Source organism: Drosophila novamexicana, unplaced genomic scaffold (assembly GCF_003285875.2).
Source record: "Drosophila novamexicana strain 15010-1031.04,08,12 unplaced genomic scaffold, DnovRS2.1 tig00001385-arrow-arrow-pilon, whole genome shotgun sequence".
In the NCBI taxonomy this organism is placed as follows: Eukaryota; Metazoa; Arthropoda; class Insecta; order Diptera; family Drosophilidae; genus Drosophila; species Drosophila novamexicana.
In genome coordinates, this window is record NW_020824853.1 from 664,231 (window position 1) to 681,698 (window position 17,468).

General features: G+C 47.0%; 2 protein-coding genes across 4 annotated transcripts; both read left to right on the forward strand.

The window, feature by feature from the left end:
* Positions 1-242: 242 nt before the first annotated feature.
* On the forward strand, positions 243-13,645 carry LOC115767353 (neuropathy target esterase sws). Of its 3 annotated transcripts, XR_004018371.1 has the most exons (12): positions 243-1,264; positions 3,449-4,180; positions 4,264-5,126; positions 5,662-6,230; positions 7,020-7,438; positions 7,523-7,798; positions 8,528-8,714; positions 10,582-10,698; positions 10,844-11,055; positions 11,178-11,522; positions 12,121-12,786; positions 13,285-13,645. XR_004018371.1 is itself a non-coding variant. In XM_030711606.1 (11 exons), the coding sequence occupies exons 1-11, from the start codon at positions 1,163-1,165 to the stop codon at positions 12,616-12,618; spliced, it is 4,320 nt and encodes a 1,439-aa protein (XP_030567466.1). In that variant the 5' UTR covers positions 243-1,162; the 3' UTR covers positions 12,619-13,019. The 3 variants fall into 3 exon arrangements, 2 of the variants coding, with proteins under 2 accessions (XP_030567466.1, XP_030567465.1); XM_030711606.1 differs by lacking the exons at positions 10,582-10,698; positions 13,285-13,645 and adding an exon at positions 9,579-9,695 and having other exon boundaries at positions 12,121-13,019; XM_030711605.1 differs by lacking the exon at positions 13,285-13,645 and having other exon boundaries at positions 12,121-13,019.
* A 1,411-nt stretch (positions 13,646-15,056) lies between these two features.
* On the forward strand, positions 15,057-17,263 carry LOC115767338 (DM7 family protein GE17493). Its single transcript, XM_030711589.1, has 3 exons — positions 15,057-15,213; positions 15,309-16,630; positions 16,778-17,263. The coding sequence occupies exons 1-3, from the start codon at positions 15,090-15,092 to the stop codon at positions 17,261-17,263; spliced, it is 1,932 nt and encodes a 643-aa protein (XP_030567449.1). The 5' UTR covers positions 15,057-15,089.
* The last annotated feature ends 205 nt before the right edge of the window (positions 17,264-17,468 follow it).

Below are 17,468 nucleotides of genomic sequence, written 5' to 3' on the forward strand. Positions count from 1 at the left end.
ACGCGGGGCCGCCAAAAAAAACACACACACACACAAAGCAATTAATGATTAGAAAGAAAAAAGTCCAAAGAGCTGCTCAGCAACTGTTATTGGTTCGAATCAGTATTGTAACAGAGTTGTCAACAGCTAACAAATTGTCACACCAGTTGGCAGCACTGTCGTTCACAGTGGCCAACAGCTGATGCACAGCAGGCAGTCAAGTTGACAGCTTGGTCACAGAACCGAACCAGAACAACGCGAAACAAAATCGAAACGATATAATGCTCAGTTAATTTAAATTTAAGTACTTTCGAGAGCAACATTTTTTTTTTGGAATTGTGTGCGGTGCGGTGCTTGCAAACGCCATTTTCAACGTTTCAACGTTACGTCTCAATACGCGACCGCATTTCACATGCTACCCTTTCTCTAGTTTCATTCAACAAAACAATTTGATTCCGGATAGCCGCCAGCAGCCCGCAAGAGAGCCAAACAAAATTTCGCCCTATTGGACAACAATTTTTTTTTGTTTTGTTTTATATATTGTTTTTGTTTTTTTTTTTTTGCAATTTTGTGTTTTGTTCATCCTTTGCGGATACGTGTTGGACGTCGAGAAGGCTGTGAAGATGGCGCGTGCATTACAATAAAACAGATTACAAAAACAAGAAACTTAAGAAAGACAAAAAATTGCACAAGAAACGCTCAAATCAACTGACTGTGGGGGGAGGGGCTGTCGGTCGCCTATAGCCGCAGCTAGCCAATACTCAAACCCAAATACCCAGCATTCAACAAAGCCAAGCAGCAGCAGCAACAACAACAGCGAACGTCGCGACACAACAACAACAACAACAACAAAATAGTTCTTAACAGCCGTCGCTTGTTGTCTCGCTCACTCTCTTGCCTTCGCACGACTGTGATTTGGCGGGGGTGTTGGGCAGCGCGTGCTCAAACAAAAACAGTAAACAAGAACAACAACAAGAACAAGAACAACAACACCACAACATAACATTTCCGCATTTGAAATATCAACAACAAGAATTCTACATAGAACACGTTTAGGCCGTGGCTGCCACCGTGTGAACAACAACAGCAGCACGACCACCACCAACAGAGGAGAGCAGCAACAATAACATAGCCAAGGACACGTACTTTAAACGTATGTGCAGCACACACACGCGACAACCAAATGGATGTCCTGGAACTGCTCCGTGCGAGCGCCAACGGCTGTTACAATACATTATTCTCCGATGCCTGGTTTCAATATGTCTCCAAACAAATCGCGACCACGGTAAGTGCCAATATTAATACAAATACAATGTCATACACACACACACATGCACGCACACGCACACAGAAAGCACACGTGCACAGCTTGGCTTCTCTTTGTCTGGACGGGGGCTCGTCGTGACTCATGTACAAAGTGCACTGTTAAGTTGCGGGCAGGATAACATGTCAACGGTTGGTGTCTGAGATAAGCGACGATCGTGGAGCAGCAGCAGCAGCTGCTGCTGCTGCTGTTACTATTGCTGTTGTTGGAATTGTCTTATTTTCGTCTCTTTTACCACACGCGCGCAAGCATATACAAATATATGCATGCTTGTGTGTGTGTGTGCGTTTGGCATTTCGATTTGCGCACACTTCCGTCAACATAAGACGATCGCTCGCTGTGTTTTGATTCGCAGACAAAAGCTGCCAACTTACATAAACATGCTAAGAGAAAATACATACACACAGTTACAGTTATTTTGAATTAGTTATCATTTCCTTTTTTTTTTTGATTTATAAACTTTGAACGTATTTATATCTGTCTTAATCTTATAAAAGTAACAAATGTTCATAGATATGTGCCCATGTGTGTTTTGTAGGCACGTATGTATGTATGCATGTATGTATGTATGTATGTATGTGTTATCGTTGGGCATAGTGATAATAGCTTAAGGCCTGACCCCGAAAACGCATCAGCAGTGCTTAGACCATAACTGATTACGCTGATTAGACAGCCAATGGCAGTTGGCAATGGCAATTGGGTTTAGTTGGGTAAATCAAATGAATCGGCCAAATAGAACAATAACAAAGCACGTGCAGCAGCGGCGGCGGCAGCGGCAGCGGCAGCGACGCACCCGCCCCCAAAAGACCAAAATCAGTTTGCCATAATTCAATTAACCCCTTGGGGCCAAATCAATTGAAAGCCGTCTTGTGACTTGTTGCCAAGCGTTGATCCAAGACACGAACAAAACGAGTCAAGGCTGCCCGACTGGCAGTTACTCTATATCCAGCTGTGCTACATATGTATGTGCATATACGCATATACATAAATATATTCAACACTCTGGAAAGTATACTCTATAAAATGCAGTTATTTTTCTTATCGGAGATTATTAAAAACGTTGGCTAAATAACGCTATTTATCGAAGTGCGTATACCCTTTTCTGTACATTTAATAACGGTTGCAGGGTATTCCACAATTCAGAAATCATCGCAGGTGCGTGCGAATACTAGCATACAAACACACATACATATGTACATACATGCATGCAGACAGACACACATGCACATGCACATGCATGCTGCTTAGTGGATTTATTTTTGTGCCTAGTCATACTTAGAAATCGAAGTAATATGGAAAATTGTGTTATCGTGACGCCGTTAGACGGCGCAGCAGCGCTGCCAATTAGCTGGAAATGAGACATCGGCAATATCAATCGTTGTTTTTTTTTGTTGTGCCTTTTATTGCGTGTGCGTTTTCAATTTGAATTTGTTGTGGCGCTGCCGTCACTGTTTTGATTTTATATTTGCCGCATTCGCTGAAACCTGTTACAGAAATAAACCATAAGCGAATTGCAAGAACAACAACAAACAGCAACTGCAGCCGCGCGCTGCAGCGACAGCGAATGTCAAAAACAAAGCAAATGAGAATTCAAATGCGGAAGGGGGTTAGCGTGCATAACAACAACAAGTGTTGGCAGCGACGCGTCAACGATTAACATTGCAAAATGTATTTTGATTGAGACGCAAATTAGTGGGAGCGCAAGAGAGCAAGAGAGCCACACAGCAAGAGAGCGAGAGCGCACGTATGAGTGTGAGTAAGACTTTTAAGTGTGCCCACTCATATGCATAAGCATTACAGTTCTTTTTTTTCTTTAACGATTTGCATGAAAAGAGAGAGAGGGAGAGCGAGCGAGAGAGCGCGAGAGGGGAGCAGTTTCTAATCAAAGTATTTGAAGTTTGTAATGCAATATGTAACGCATAAAGCAGAGCATCTCTGACGGCATTCTAAACTTATCTTAAGATAGAAAAACTATGTGCCATACATATGGCAAATGATATCTCGATATCACACTATTAAGTTCCATGTGTCCGTGTAAACTGACGAGTGCAGCAGAGCATTTAGTCGTCGGCACCGCCGAATATACTTTTCTCTTATTGTTGATTATCCTCAACCACTGTTATCGTTATCGATATCCGCTTGCAGATGTACTGGTACGGCGCGCTGCTTGTTATCGGCGTGCTATTCATCGCCTGGTTCCTGTACTTTAAGCGCCTGGCACGGCTGCGCCTGCGCGACGAGATTGCCCGATCGCTGAGCGCGGTGACGTCATCGGGCGGCGATCATCGCGGCCTGCGCTTCCGCAAGAGGGACAAGATGCTCTTCTATGGCCGCCGGATGCTGCGCAAAATGAAGAACGTCAGCGGCCAGATGTACAGCAGCGGCAAGGGCTATAAGCGGCGGGCGGTGATGCGTTTCGCGCGCCGCATCCTGCAGCTGCAGCGCGAGAACAGGCCGCTGGAAATGAAGACAGTGGAGCCGCCGGCCGAATATCTGGAGGAGACCATCGAGGGCAGCGATCGCGTGCCGCCGGATGCACTCTATATGCTCCAGAGCATACGCATCTTTGGCCATTTCGAGAAGCCCATCTTTCTAAAGCTCTGCAAGCATACACAGCTCCTGCAGCTGATGGCCGGCGATTATCTATTCAAGATCACCGATCCCGATGACAGCGTCTACATTGTCCAGTCGGGCATGATCAATGTATACATTTGCAATGCCGATGGCAGCACCCTCTCCCTAAAAACGGTGCGCAAGGGTGAATCTGTGACGTCGCTGCTCAGCTTCATCGATGTGCTCTCCGGCAATTCCAGCTACTACAAGACCGTCACGGCCAAGGCCATGGAGAAGTCTGTCGTCATACGGCTGCCCATGCAGGTGAGTTGCAGTGGGCAGAGATTGAAACGTTCGCCAAATATTAACATACCAATTTTGTTGTTGCTGCTGCTGCTGATCCACAGGCCTTCGAGGAGGTGTTCGAGGAGAATCCGGATGTGATGATACGTGTAATACAGGTGATCATGATACGGCTGCAGCGCGTCCTCTTCACGGCGCTGCGCAACTATTTGGGTCTCAATGCGGAGCTCGTACAGAATCATATGCGGACCAAGGGCAGCAGTGTGGTTCCTAATGCGGTCGGGGGCGCGGTGCTCGCCCAGGCATCACAGGCATCCCGTCCGGCGGCACGGGCGCCAACATCGCCGAACTCGCGCTTGTCGCGCGAGGAGCACACACTCTCCGATCCGGATCCGAATCCGAATGCGAATGCCCTGCTCTTTGCCGAGGTGCACGGCGATGCGCCGTACATTGATCTCTACCATCATCAGCAGCAGCAGTCGAGCGCCGTCTCCGTCAACCAGGCGGGCACGCGACGCAGCTCGACCACGTACGGACCGAGTGGTGAATCGCCCAATGGCAATGCCAACACTGCGGCCGGCACATCCATTGATCAGCGTCTGGTGCAGTCATCTGCCGTGGACAGTCTGCGCCGTGAGCTGGGCCTCAGCGAGGATGATGCCCAGATCATTGAGCCGTTTGTTGAGGTGCGCGAACTGGAGCCGAATGTCACACTCATCACCGAGGGCAATGCGGAGGATGTTTGCGTCTGGTTTGTAATGACCGGCACATTGGCCGTCTATCAGAGCAATGCGGATGCAACGCGTGCCACCAAACAGGACAGCAAGAACGATGTGCTCATCCACTTTGTGCATCCCGGCGAAATAGTCGGCGGCCTGGCGATGCTCACCGGCGAGGCGAGCGCCTACACGATCCGTGCGCGGAGCAATAGTCGCGTGGCCTACATACGACGCGCCGCCATCTATCAGTGAGTTAGAACCATCCGAATCCATCTATTTTCCACCCGTTTGCGTGGTTTCATCAGAGTCATGCGAACCAGACACTTTAATCGCTAACAGCTGGTATTCCATGACATCCACGAGGCTGCTGAAAATTCAAACTCACTTCTTCACATATTTTCCGCCAAGCGGCGTGGATTCAACAAAGCCAGTGAAACATTTACACATAAATATTTCATGGCTCTTTTTTGAAAAACATAGTTAACAACTGTAATTTTTGTTGTCTTGCAATTGTGCATATTCATTTTCATTTTCACCTAAAAACGTGGATTCAACAAAACCGATTTACCACATCTTCGAAAATTGCTTACATAATATTATCAGATAATTTATTTCAAGCACTTTCACCTCAAATCGTGGATTTAACAAAATCGATCTTTGAAAATTGTTCACATAAGATTATCAGATAATTTATTTCAAACACTTTAAAGTTTCACCTTGTAATCGTTGTTCATTTTCACCCCAAATCGTGGATTTAACGAAATCGATCTTTGAAAATTGCAGGATAATGCGTCAGCGTCCCCGCATCGTGCTCGATCTGGGCAATGGGGTGGTGCGTCGCCTGTCGCCGCTGGTGCGTCAATGCGACTATGCGCTGGACTGGATATTTCTGGAGTCGGGACGGGCCGTCTATCGGCAGGACGAGAGCAGCGACAGCACCTATATTGTGCTGAGCGGACGCATGCGTTCGGTTATTACGCATCCGGGCGGCAAAAAGGAGATTATCGGCGAATACGGCAAGGGCGATCTGGTGGGCATTGTCGAAATGATAACGGAAACCTCACGCACCACAACCGTCATGGCCGTGCGCGACTCCGAGCTGGCCAAGCTGCCGGAGGGCCTGTTCAATGCGATCAAATTGCGCTACCCGATTGTGGTCACCAGGCTGATCAGTTTTCTAAGCCATCGTTTTCTTGGCTCGATGCAGACGCGCGGCAGCAATGCGGCCGGCGGGCCCGTTGAGGCAAATCCCGTAACGCACAAATATTCAACAGTTGCCCTCGTGCCCATCACAGACGATGTGCCCCTGACGCCCTTCACCTACGAGCTCTACCATTCGCTCTGTGCCATTGGTAAGTTGCCTCATCGTAGATGATCGCAGAACGATCACCTTTTCCGCTATTATATCAAATGTTTCATAATATCGATAAATATCGATCCTGAGGCATGCATTTTGTAGCATAGCTCGAAGACTAGAAGGGTATGTAGGCTCTCCCATAGGATACACAGCCAAGGAATGTTTCACTTTTTGGATACCTTTCACCAATATTATCAAATGTTTCACAATATCGATAAATATCGATCTTGAGGCATGCATTTTGTAGCATATCTCGAAGGCTAGAAGGGCTAGATACACCAAATTTGGTATGTAGACTCTCCCATAGGATACACAGCCAAGGAATGTTTCACTTTTTGGATACCTTTCACCAATATTATCAAATGTTTCACAATATCGATAAATATCGATCTTGAGGCATGCATTTTGTAGCATAGCTCGAAGACTAGAAGGGTATGTAGGCTCTCCCATAGGATACACGTAGGAATGTTTCACTTTTTGGATACCTTTCACCAATATTATCAAATATTTCACAATATCGATAAATATCGGTCCGGAGGCATGCATTTTGTAGCATATCTCGAATGCTAGAAGGGCTAGATACACCAAATTTGGTATGTAGGCTCTCCTATAGGATACACAGCCTAGGAATGTTTCACTTTTTGGATAGCTTTCACCAATTCCACCAAAATAGATAAAGACTTTATTATTATAGGTAAAGCCTTGCGCTTAGGTATACAGAGAGTTTTTTGTGGCCTATTTCAGCAACTAGCTATAATCCTTTTCTTCTCTTTATTGCCTGCAGGTCCTGTGCTGCGTCTGACATCGGAGGTGGTGCGCAAACAGCTGGGCATTAACATCTTTGAGGCGGCCAACGAGTACCGCCTGACCTCGTGGCTGGCACAGCAGGAGGATCGCAACATAATCACGCTGTACCAGTGCGACAGCTCGCTGAGTCCTTGGACACAGCGCTGTATGCGACAGGCGGACGTGGTGCTGATTGTGGGCCTTGGCGAACGATCCCATTTGGTTGGCAAGTTCGAGCGGGAGATTGACAAGCTGGCGATGCGCACACAGAAGGAGCTGGTCCTGCTCTATCCCGAGACCACAAATGCCAAGCCGGCGAACACGCTCAGCTGGCTAAATGCACGTCCCTGGGTGACCAAGCACCATCACGTGCTCTGCGTGAAGCGCATCTTTACGCGCAAGAGCCAGTATCGCATTGTGAGTACGGTAGAGCTAAGACTCTCGCCCATTATTCACTCCTTCTCCCATTAATCGCGCTCCCAACTCTTTCATTTTGTCCAGAACGATCTCTACAGTCGCGTGCTGCTCTCCGAGCCCAACATGCATTCCGATTTCTCGCGTCTGGCCCGCTGGCTAACTGGCAATTCGATTGGCCTCGTCTTGGGCGGCGGCGGTGCCCGCGGTGCTGCCCACATTGGCATGCTGAAGGCCATCCAGGAGGCGGGCATACCCATTGACATGGTGGGCGGCGTCAGCATCGGCGCCCTCATGGGCGCTCTGTGGTGCTCCGAACGTAACATAACCACCGTCACGCAGAAGGCGCGCGAATGGTCCAAAGTACGTTAAGAATGCATTTAATATTTAACTAAGCATATATATATAAGTTAACGAGTGCCCCACGTTGGGCGCCCATCATGTATTCCTGTCCGCGATGCTCCAGTTACGGGTGTCGAGCTTCGCTCTTCTTTCTCAATTGATATCGAAGTTTGATTCCACCTTGTAAGGTATTGGCCTTGTGGCTCAGCAAGAAAAGTAACCATAACTGGCGGATCGCGAACAGGAATTCTTGATTTATATGCATATCATATTACGGCTGGTTTCAGCTCGTTTGCTTCACGGTTCATCCTGTTTATTAAGCGAATATCCCGTTTCTGAAGGCGTAAGCCAAACAAAGGTGTTCGTTTCACAGTTAGAACCAGTGCTTTTTCTTTTTCCCTTTATAAGTTGACGGCTGGATTTGTTATCGGGCTCGAATCGGTTCAATTCAAAATCGATATACAGCTGGAATCTATCTAGGTAGATATTTGACACGAATCGAGCAGGGGCCGATCCCTACAAAGGACCTGGATGAGCTGCCTTATCCAGTAGGGTTTGAGCCACCAGGAAAGTGTCTCTTTTAGTCGCCTTCTACGGCAAGCGATGACATGCTGTGGCGTGGTATTCATAATACATAATATAATATATAACGTTGGAGGAACGTCTAACCTTAGTCGATAGATCCTTCGTGATATAATTTTGACTCCTTTAATTAATTAAATGAAATGAAAACGTTATTTTTGTTTGCAGAAAATGACAAAATGGTTCCTTCAACTGCTGGACCTCACGTATCCCATAACATCGATGTTCTCCGGCCGTGAGTTCAACAAGACGATACACGACACCTTCGGAGACGTTAGCATCGAGGATCTGTGGATACCGTATTTTACGCTCACCACAGACATAACCGCCAGTTGCCATCGCATTCACACCAACGGTGAGTGTCCAACGACTGCGGCTGCGGCTGCTGTTGCTATCTCATTCACTCATGTAGCTGCTCGTCTTTAGATTTGTGCATTCTCTTTAGCATGCATTTGTTTCTCTTACGCTTTGTTATCATTTTTTTGTCAATGTTAAATGCTGCTTTGGTTTTTTTTATTATAACTGTTATACTCGTTTGGTGTTTGATATTTTGATGTAGCTTGTAGGAAGAACACGAACACACACACACACACACACAAACACAAACACACACACACATATATGTACATACACAGGCAGTAGTATATGTCTGAACACACATGTAATTAAGAGAGACATTCACGCAACTCCCACTAAAGAGTGACAGACATTTTTGCTCTTTATGTGACGTCATCAGCTGGCAGCAGCACAGTTGAGTCCATCTCAGTTGTTGTTGTTGTTGTTCTTGTTGCTGTTGTAATTAATTCTTTTGCGAAGATGTGAGAGGGCCGGCCAGCCGACATCTTCAAACTGGATAACGCGTCTTTTTGGTTGTTGTTCTATTTATTTTTGTTTTTAACGTAAATATACATATGCATTTGTGCTAAATGTTGAATTGTCTTTTGTCAAAAGTGTTGCACTTGCTGCTATTCCCCACTCTGCTGCGTGTCTGTGTCTTAGCTAGAAACTAACCTGTTGATAAAAATACTCAACGAACGATCTGTGATTGGTCAACAATATTCTCTCTCGTTCGCTCACAAAACGCTCAAATTCAAAGCTGTTTCTCTTTCTCTCTATTTCTCTCTTTCTACACACACACACCCACACACACATACATAAACACCCACACACACACACACACACACACATGCTCGCTCACTTGCCAAATAAACTGTCGCAGGATCTCTGTGGCGTTATGTGCGCTCCTCAATGTCACTCAGCGGCTATATGCCGCCGCTATGCGATCCACAAGATGGACATCTTCTGCTGGATGGCGGCTATGTAAATAATTTGCCAGGTAAATAGCAACTAGCAACTAGCAACTAAAAAAAAACAATGTTGAAAAACAACCGATAATCTATTCTTTAAATATAAATTTTCAATTTAGAGCTATTGGTGGCACAGAGAGCGCAGAGTGTTGGATAATTTCCTAGCGACTGTATAACTGTAACTGTTAATTGGTTATTTGCATTGCATTGCATACTTGTTCGTCCAATAGACCCCCTGCCCCTACCCCTAATGCAGAGAGTGCGCGCACAACATAAGTTTCGCTCTGTTGGCAACGCTGCCATTGATTAAAGACCTGTGTGGATCGCATTTCTAAAGCGGCCATTTTGGTTTTGTTTCTCACGCACACGCACATGAACATACACATGTACATACCTCGACACACGTATGTACAAAGAATTACATAGTTAAATTTACTTGCTCTCTTAAAAACATGAATTGTACATTGAAAACATTTGTATATACATACATACATATGTACATATATATTTTTTAGCAGACACATTTAGTTGCTGTTAAATTGTTTTGAGTTGTGTATTTTTGTATTTGTATGTGATTTATTTGTTGTACTTTTAATGCTGTTAAAACATAAATTTTCAACGTAGTCTAGCACAAGAGTAAATATGCATAAACCGTTAATTCGTTTGCGCACACACATACACACAGATACACACACAGCAACGATGGCAATAAAATTGTGTATTCTTTTTCTCTCTCTCTCTTCTCTCTCTCTTTCTCTGTCTCTCCACATACAAACTATACAAAATTATGCACATGTATATGTGTGGTAATCTCACCTTGTCCACATCCACACATAAACACACACACACGCACACATATATGTCTACATACTGTCCATTTTGCGTGTGTGATGATGTGTGTTACCACTTGATCAGGTCATCTGTGGCGTTATTGTCGCGCCAGTATGTCCATTGCCGGCGTCTTTCCCCCCTTCTGTGACTATCGTGACGGGCACCTGCTGCTCGATGGATGCTATACGAACAATGTGCCAGGTAACCAATAACAGTACCAGTAACAGTAACAGTAACAGAATCCAACACTCTGATTCCACTGGACAACACACTGTTGATAGCTCTGCATAGTTTAACATTCTGCTAACATTTATATAACATTTATGTAAAACAAACAACAACATAGCTGATGTTATGCACAATCTGGGCGCCGCGCACATAATTGCCATTGATGTGGGCTCACAGGACGACACGGATCTGACCAACTATGGCGACGATCTGAGCGGCTGGTGGCTGCTTTATAAGAAATGGAATCCGTTCACATCGCCCGTCAAAGTGCCCGATCTGCCGGACATACAATCCCGTCTCGCCTACGTGTCCTGTGTTCGCCAGCTAGAGGTGAGTATTGTCGACTAGAGATGGGCGTGTAACGACACCAAGAAGATAAGAATCCTCCAAAACTTGCCTCATAAATCGTACAAATATATATATATTCTCTATATATATATTCCTTCTTTCAGGAGGTAAAAAACTCGGACTATTGCGAGTATATACGGCCGCCTATAGATAAGTACAAGACGCTCGCCTTTGGCAGCTTCGATGAGATACGCGACGTGGGCTATGTCTTTGGCAAGAACTACTTCGATAACATGGCCAAGGCGGGCCGTTTGGGCCGCTTCAATCAGTGGTTCAACAAGGAGCCGCCGAAGCGCGGCAACCACGCCTCCCTCAACGAATACACGTTCATCGATCTGGCGCAGATCGTCTGCAAGCTGCCGGAGACATATGCCCTAAATACGGCCGATATATTCAGCGAGGATGAGGATTTCGATGGCTACATATCGGAGCCAACAACTCTAAATATGGTACATATTGACTATTAATTCGAGCATACCTTTTATACCCTGTATCGTTGTGTTCCTCCGTCCATTAGGGAGTCTACTTTTGTGGGCATTATCGATAGGTCCTTTAATCGTTCGCAATTCGATAGATATCGATAGGTCCTTTCATATTTCGCAATTCGATAGATATCGATAGGTCCTTTAATCTTTCACAATTCGTTAGATATCGATAGGTCCTTTCATCTTTCACAATTCGATATATATCGATAGGTCCTTTAATCTTTCACAATTCGATAGATATCGATAGGTCCTTTCATCTTTCACAATTCGATAGATATCGATTTTCAGCATGGGCTTTTGTTCACATCTTATCTTCGATAAATATCGATTTTGGCTTGGGCTGAAATCGATAAATATCGATGCAGCTGAAAAGTTCAAAAGAATCGATTAAGAAAATGACAATGACAATGAAAATTGATGTAGAAATGAGAAAATAATATGATGGATAATTACCAGCAGCGAGCTGTGCGCACAGGGTATGCACAGGGTATCCGGCTAGTCGGGCACAACCGACTAGAGCACCTGTGGCTTGTACTGAATTTTGTATTGTGTCTGTGCACAGGATCGACGCCGCATACAAGTGCCTCGGGCGGGCAACTCGCTATCCTTCTCAGAGACTGAAATGGACTCCGATGTGGAGATCGATCTGGAGCTGGAGCGCAAGGTGGACAAGGCGACGCAATCGACGCCGCCGACGCCAAACAAACAGCACGCACTGTCGCCGACCTCCAGCCAGGCGAACCTGCTGCCATTGCCGGCCAACAGCAAGCCGAAGGAGAAGCATCCCAGCTACGACAAGCTGGACAGGGAGCACAAGCGCCGACAGAAGTCCAAGCAGAAGCAGCCACAGGAAAGATCATCGATGCAGCAGAGGGACAGCATGGTCACATTGCATCCGGCCACAATGGCCGAGGCGACAACGCAAACGTTGCCGCATTCCAGCGAGGAGGATGAGCTCAAGCAGCTGGAACAGCAGCTGAAGCAGAAGCCAGAAGAGCAGCAGAAGGAGCAGCAGGATCAGCAGCAGGGGAATTTAACAAAAACTGATACCAAAAACTAGCTATAAATGGAAGCGCGTCTGTCTGAGATAAATATATATACCTATATATATTAACATGGCAGGAATCGGAGCAGCAGCCGGAACCGGAACCAGAACTGGAGCTGGAGCTGGAGCGGATGGAGCAAATGGACCATTCAGCTGGCCAACAAAATCTCCATTGATTATGTAGTAAATAATGACAATGAAATCGTTATCGTTTAGTTAAATAAGTGTACATCATATTTAGGCTTAGCTTTAGCTAATCACACACACACACACACGCACACACACACACACACACACACACACACACACACACACACACACGCACACACACTTGAATCCCTATCCACACGAAAAGGCACCGTATTGCAGCAGCTGCTCTCACCTCTATGTATGCACGCATGCGTGTGTATGTATGTGTGTACATGTGTATGCATATGTAATTATATATATATATATATATATATATATGAATGCAAGAATATGTATAAGAGCATAAGAGCTCTTTATATATATATTTTTACCGAACCCAAATGATATACACACACACACACATTGATATTTTATATATACGTATATATGCTTCAAGTTGATGTACATATGCACACACACACACACACACATATATATATATATATATGTATATATATGGCATCTAACTCCCTCCCTCTCCCCCCTCGCCAGGCATCCCTTTGCCCATCCTCACACACAACCCACACAGCTCCTTATTTTTAATTAAGAAACAAGAAGAAGAAGAACAACAACAACAGAAAAGAGGAAAGCAAGGAGATCGTTTTTTTTTATGGTCGATTTTTTTTTTAAGCTGAGCAAGCAAATAAATGTCAACAATTTGAAAGTACAATCCATAAAACGTTTTTTTTTTCCTCTAGCAATATTTTGTATTAGCTTTAACTGGAAATATTGTTAGTTATCTAACCAATTTTTGAAACTAACTTTTCGGTTTTGGCTTGGATTCGGAACATCCCAGTTCTTTCGATTTGGGCTGTGGCGTTGCCTGTCAGTCAGTCAATCAGTTAGCCGGTCAATCAGTTAGTCAATCAGTTAGTCAGTCAGTCAATCAGTTAGTCAGTCAGTCAATCAGTCAGTCAGTCAATCAGTCAGTCAATCAGTTAGTCAGTCAGTCAGCTAGTCAGTCAATCAGTCAGTCAGTCAATCATTCAGTCAGTCTATCAGTCAATCCGTCAGTCAATGATGTGCAAAATTGAAAGAAAATAAAAACTTGGCCCGGAGTAAGCTGAGTAGATCTATATAAATGATATATCTGAATAAGATTGCTTGATTGAAACTGATTGATTGAAAGACTGAAAGAAACCCTTCCGCCAGAATTGTGGATTTATATATTGAAAGTCGAAATGTTTAGCCTAATAACATAACACAAATGAAATGAAACGAACGGATGGTCGCGCAACGAAATGTGAGAGACTATAACAATTATTCCACGAGCATGAGCAGCTCGTCGCAGAGCTCGGCGAGGAAGCGTGCGTCGAGCACCTGCTGGGCCACCGGCAGCTCCGACAGCTCCGGCAGCGCCGGCAGCTGCAGCAGCTGTAGCTGTTTGTCCTTGCACGGCGGCGACTCCTGCGGCATGTCCAGCTGTGCGGCTGTCCACAGCTCCTCCAATGGATACGACTCGTAGACGTAAACGAATTCCGAGTCTTCCAGCAGCTGAACAGCTGTCGCCTGCCCCGCCGGCAGGATGTGCGATCCAGCCAATGCTGCCAGTCCGGATCCGGCCACGAGTCCACATTCGGCTGCGCCACCAGCTCTGGCTACGGCTCCGGCTCTGGTTCCGGCTCTGAAGGCCAAAGGATAGATGCTTTGCGATTTGCCGGACACTGGCACCGGGCTCCTGTCCGTTGGCGTCCGGTACGGCGGCAACGGCATCCGGCTAAACATGGGCCGCATTGTCACCTGATGTCCGACCACGAGCAGCTCCAGCGGCGCCGCCTTCTGCCGGCTGGCTTTGTTCGGCTTGCGGTGCGTTGACTGCGAGGCCACAGCAGTTGCTGCTTGTCTGCGTTTAACGTGCACGTTAACGTTGACGTTCACGTTAATGGGCGGACGTTTGACAATGCCATGGCACGGTTCGTTTCGGCGAGCAGCAGCAGATTTGTTTGCAGCGGCAGTGCTGCCAGATCGCCGCTGACGGCCAGTGCTGCCCATGCTGTTGCTCAACTCCATCTCTGTGCGCCGTCCAAAATTGAATGTTGTTGTTTTATGTGCCGTTAAAAGTGTTTGGTATTTGAATAAGTTTGCTTTCTGCTTTTTGAATTGTTCCAATACCAGAATTTTGCTGCTAATTGAAAGCAAACGCAACGCAACGCAACGCAGGCTATGCGATAGTTGGCCAGTTGACGTTAAGCTTTGAATTTGCCAAAACAATCGATTAGCCTGGCAGCACTCGACAGTGTGTCAATTCTCCGTTTCGCTGACAGTTGGCAAAATTTCGCCAACTGTCAACTGTAAATATGCACAAAGTGCATCAATTTGTGCAGCTCAATCAAAACATGAATGCCTCCTCGACAGCAGCTGCAGCTGCGCAGGAGCCCAACTGCAATAAGGCCGTGCTATTGGGCATTGCGACGGGTCCAGGCAAGCGCGAGAAGCCAAACAGCCCGCAAATTTTGCGACAATTCTAACCTCACTTTTTTGTTGTGTGTATTTTTTTTTGCCTTTCTTATAAGCAGGCAAAAAGAAGGTTAAAAAGTGCCGCAATGCTGTGCCTGAATTCGTGACCAACAGGAAGCCGCGTTATTTGCCAAATTTAAGCGAGCTGGTCTTGAGCAAGGGCTACATCGACGTGGACTCGTTTGTGCTGGGCATGCTCTCGCCGGAGCAGCATGGCCATGATGCCACGGCCGCGGCTCAATTGCAGGAGATGCACTGCATCGTGTTCGAGCTGCCGCGCAATCTGTTTCCACGGCACTCGCCGCTTAACAAGATCACGTATTTGCCGCCGCAGCTGCTGCCGGGCGAATTCGATGCCGGCGGCGTCTTTCCGCCGGGCGTCCTGGCCCACAAATACTATCCGCACGGACTGCTGCAGCCGCATCACTGCGGACCCACACCTGCGCTGTTTGTGGGCCGACGTCGCGTCGAGCGGCACAGTCTGCACAAGAGCCTGCCGTATACGTGCGCCGCCTACGTGGGCATGCCACTGTCCCAGATCCCGGTGCCGGTGCCCAACTGTGGCCACAACAACAACAGCAACAGCAACAACAACAGCAACAACAACAGCAACAACAATAGCAACAACAACAGCAACAGCAATGCCCAGCTGCATCCCGATCTCAGTGTCGGCTACATTATCGCGCATGCCGATTCGCTGGCCAAGGTGGATCGCTTTGCCCATCAGCAGACCCAATATCGGATATATGTGCCCGATCTGAGCACGGTTCCGATGATGGTGCACTTTAAGACCAAGCTGTGCATGACCGTGCTCTCGGATGTGGTGCATCCGCACGAGTCTGAGGTGGCGTTTGCCGTTATGCGCGAGAAGGCGACCAAATTTAAGCTGCCGCAGGAGTACTTCTCCATGGAGACCTGCTCGATTAAACGTGCTCCGGTATTCTTGCCGCAGCGCTTTCTGCCGCCCGGCTTCGAGGCGGGCTGTGTCTTTGGGCCCGGCACCTTGCCGGAGAGCCTGTTTGAGGGCCTGCTGAAGGATGCGCCGCCCCAGATGCAGCGCAACGTGGCCATTATGCCGCCAGTATTCATTGGCATGTGGAAGGAGCAGGTGACGCCGTCGGTGTTCATCTTTCCGCAGCAGAGTTTTATGGTGAACATGGCACCAGCTTCAGCTACACCAATCCAAGCGTCGCCGGCTCAGTTGTCTGTGCTCGACGAGATCAAGATGGCGCGCCAGGAGCTGAAGCCGTTGCCCAAGCTTTTTGAGCTTGAGCAGAAGCTCAATTTTCCTGAACGTCAAATGCAAAAGCGGCAAAGGGGTGGGAAGCAAACAGACGAAGAGGAAGAGGACGAGGAGGAGAATCTGGACGAGGAACTTGAGGAGGAGGAGGAGGAACAGGAGGAGGAGGGCGAGGACGAGGACGATGAGGAGGAGGAGACTGAGGACGACGGGGAGGAGGAGTTTGAATTTGAGGAAGAATACTTAGAAGAGTCCTTGGAAGAATTGGAAGAGGAAGAACTGGCACAGCACAATGAGCCATCCGACGACAATGAAGACGACCGTTCGACAACGCCATTCTACGAGGACTGCGGCGAGGACGATCGCGACACAACGCCATTCGACGGCTGCGCCGAGGAGATCGGCGCCAAGGCATTGGAAAAACCATTGGAGGAGCCAATGAAAAGCCGCAGCAATATGGGTCTGTGGTTCTTCACACTGCGCGGCCAGCCAGAGGACATTGTCGATATGCTCAGGAAACTGGAGAACGCCGGCATCAAGCTGGCCTCCAACTATGTGAATCAGCATGTTATACGCCGTGCCCAGGTGCAATGGCTCGATCTGATGCTGCGCCGCGACGAGATACGCGCCCAAATGGCATCGACGGGCATGCCGCGCGCCCGTAAACCGAATCCAAGTCCGATGCCAAGCCCAACGAATCCGAGCCAGGAACGCTCCGCGGAGCGCAAGAGGCGCGGCAAGAAGTGCGCCGAATGCGGTTTGCATTGTAATTAGATTCGAATATTCTCAAATTCAAATTCGATTAATTTCGAGAATCGCGCCTTGCTGCACACAACTATCGATACATATCGATATACACATTTATACACACACACACACATACACATATCGCGCGATCGTGCCTTGCCAAAAATAAATATATATACATATATATCTATATGTACACATATATAGTTATTTATTTATATTGTTCCTATAT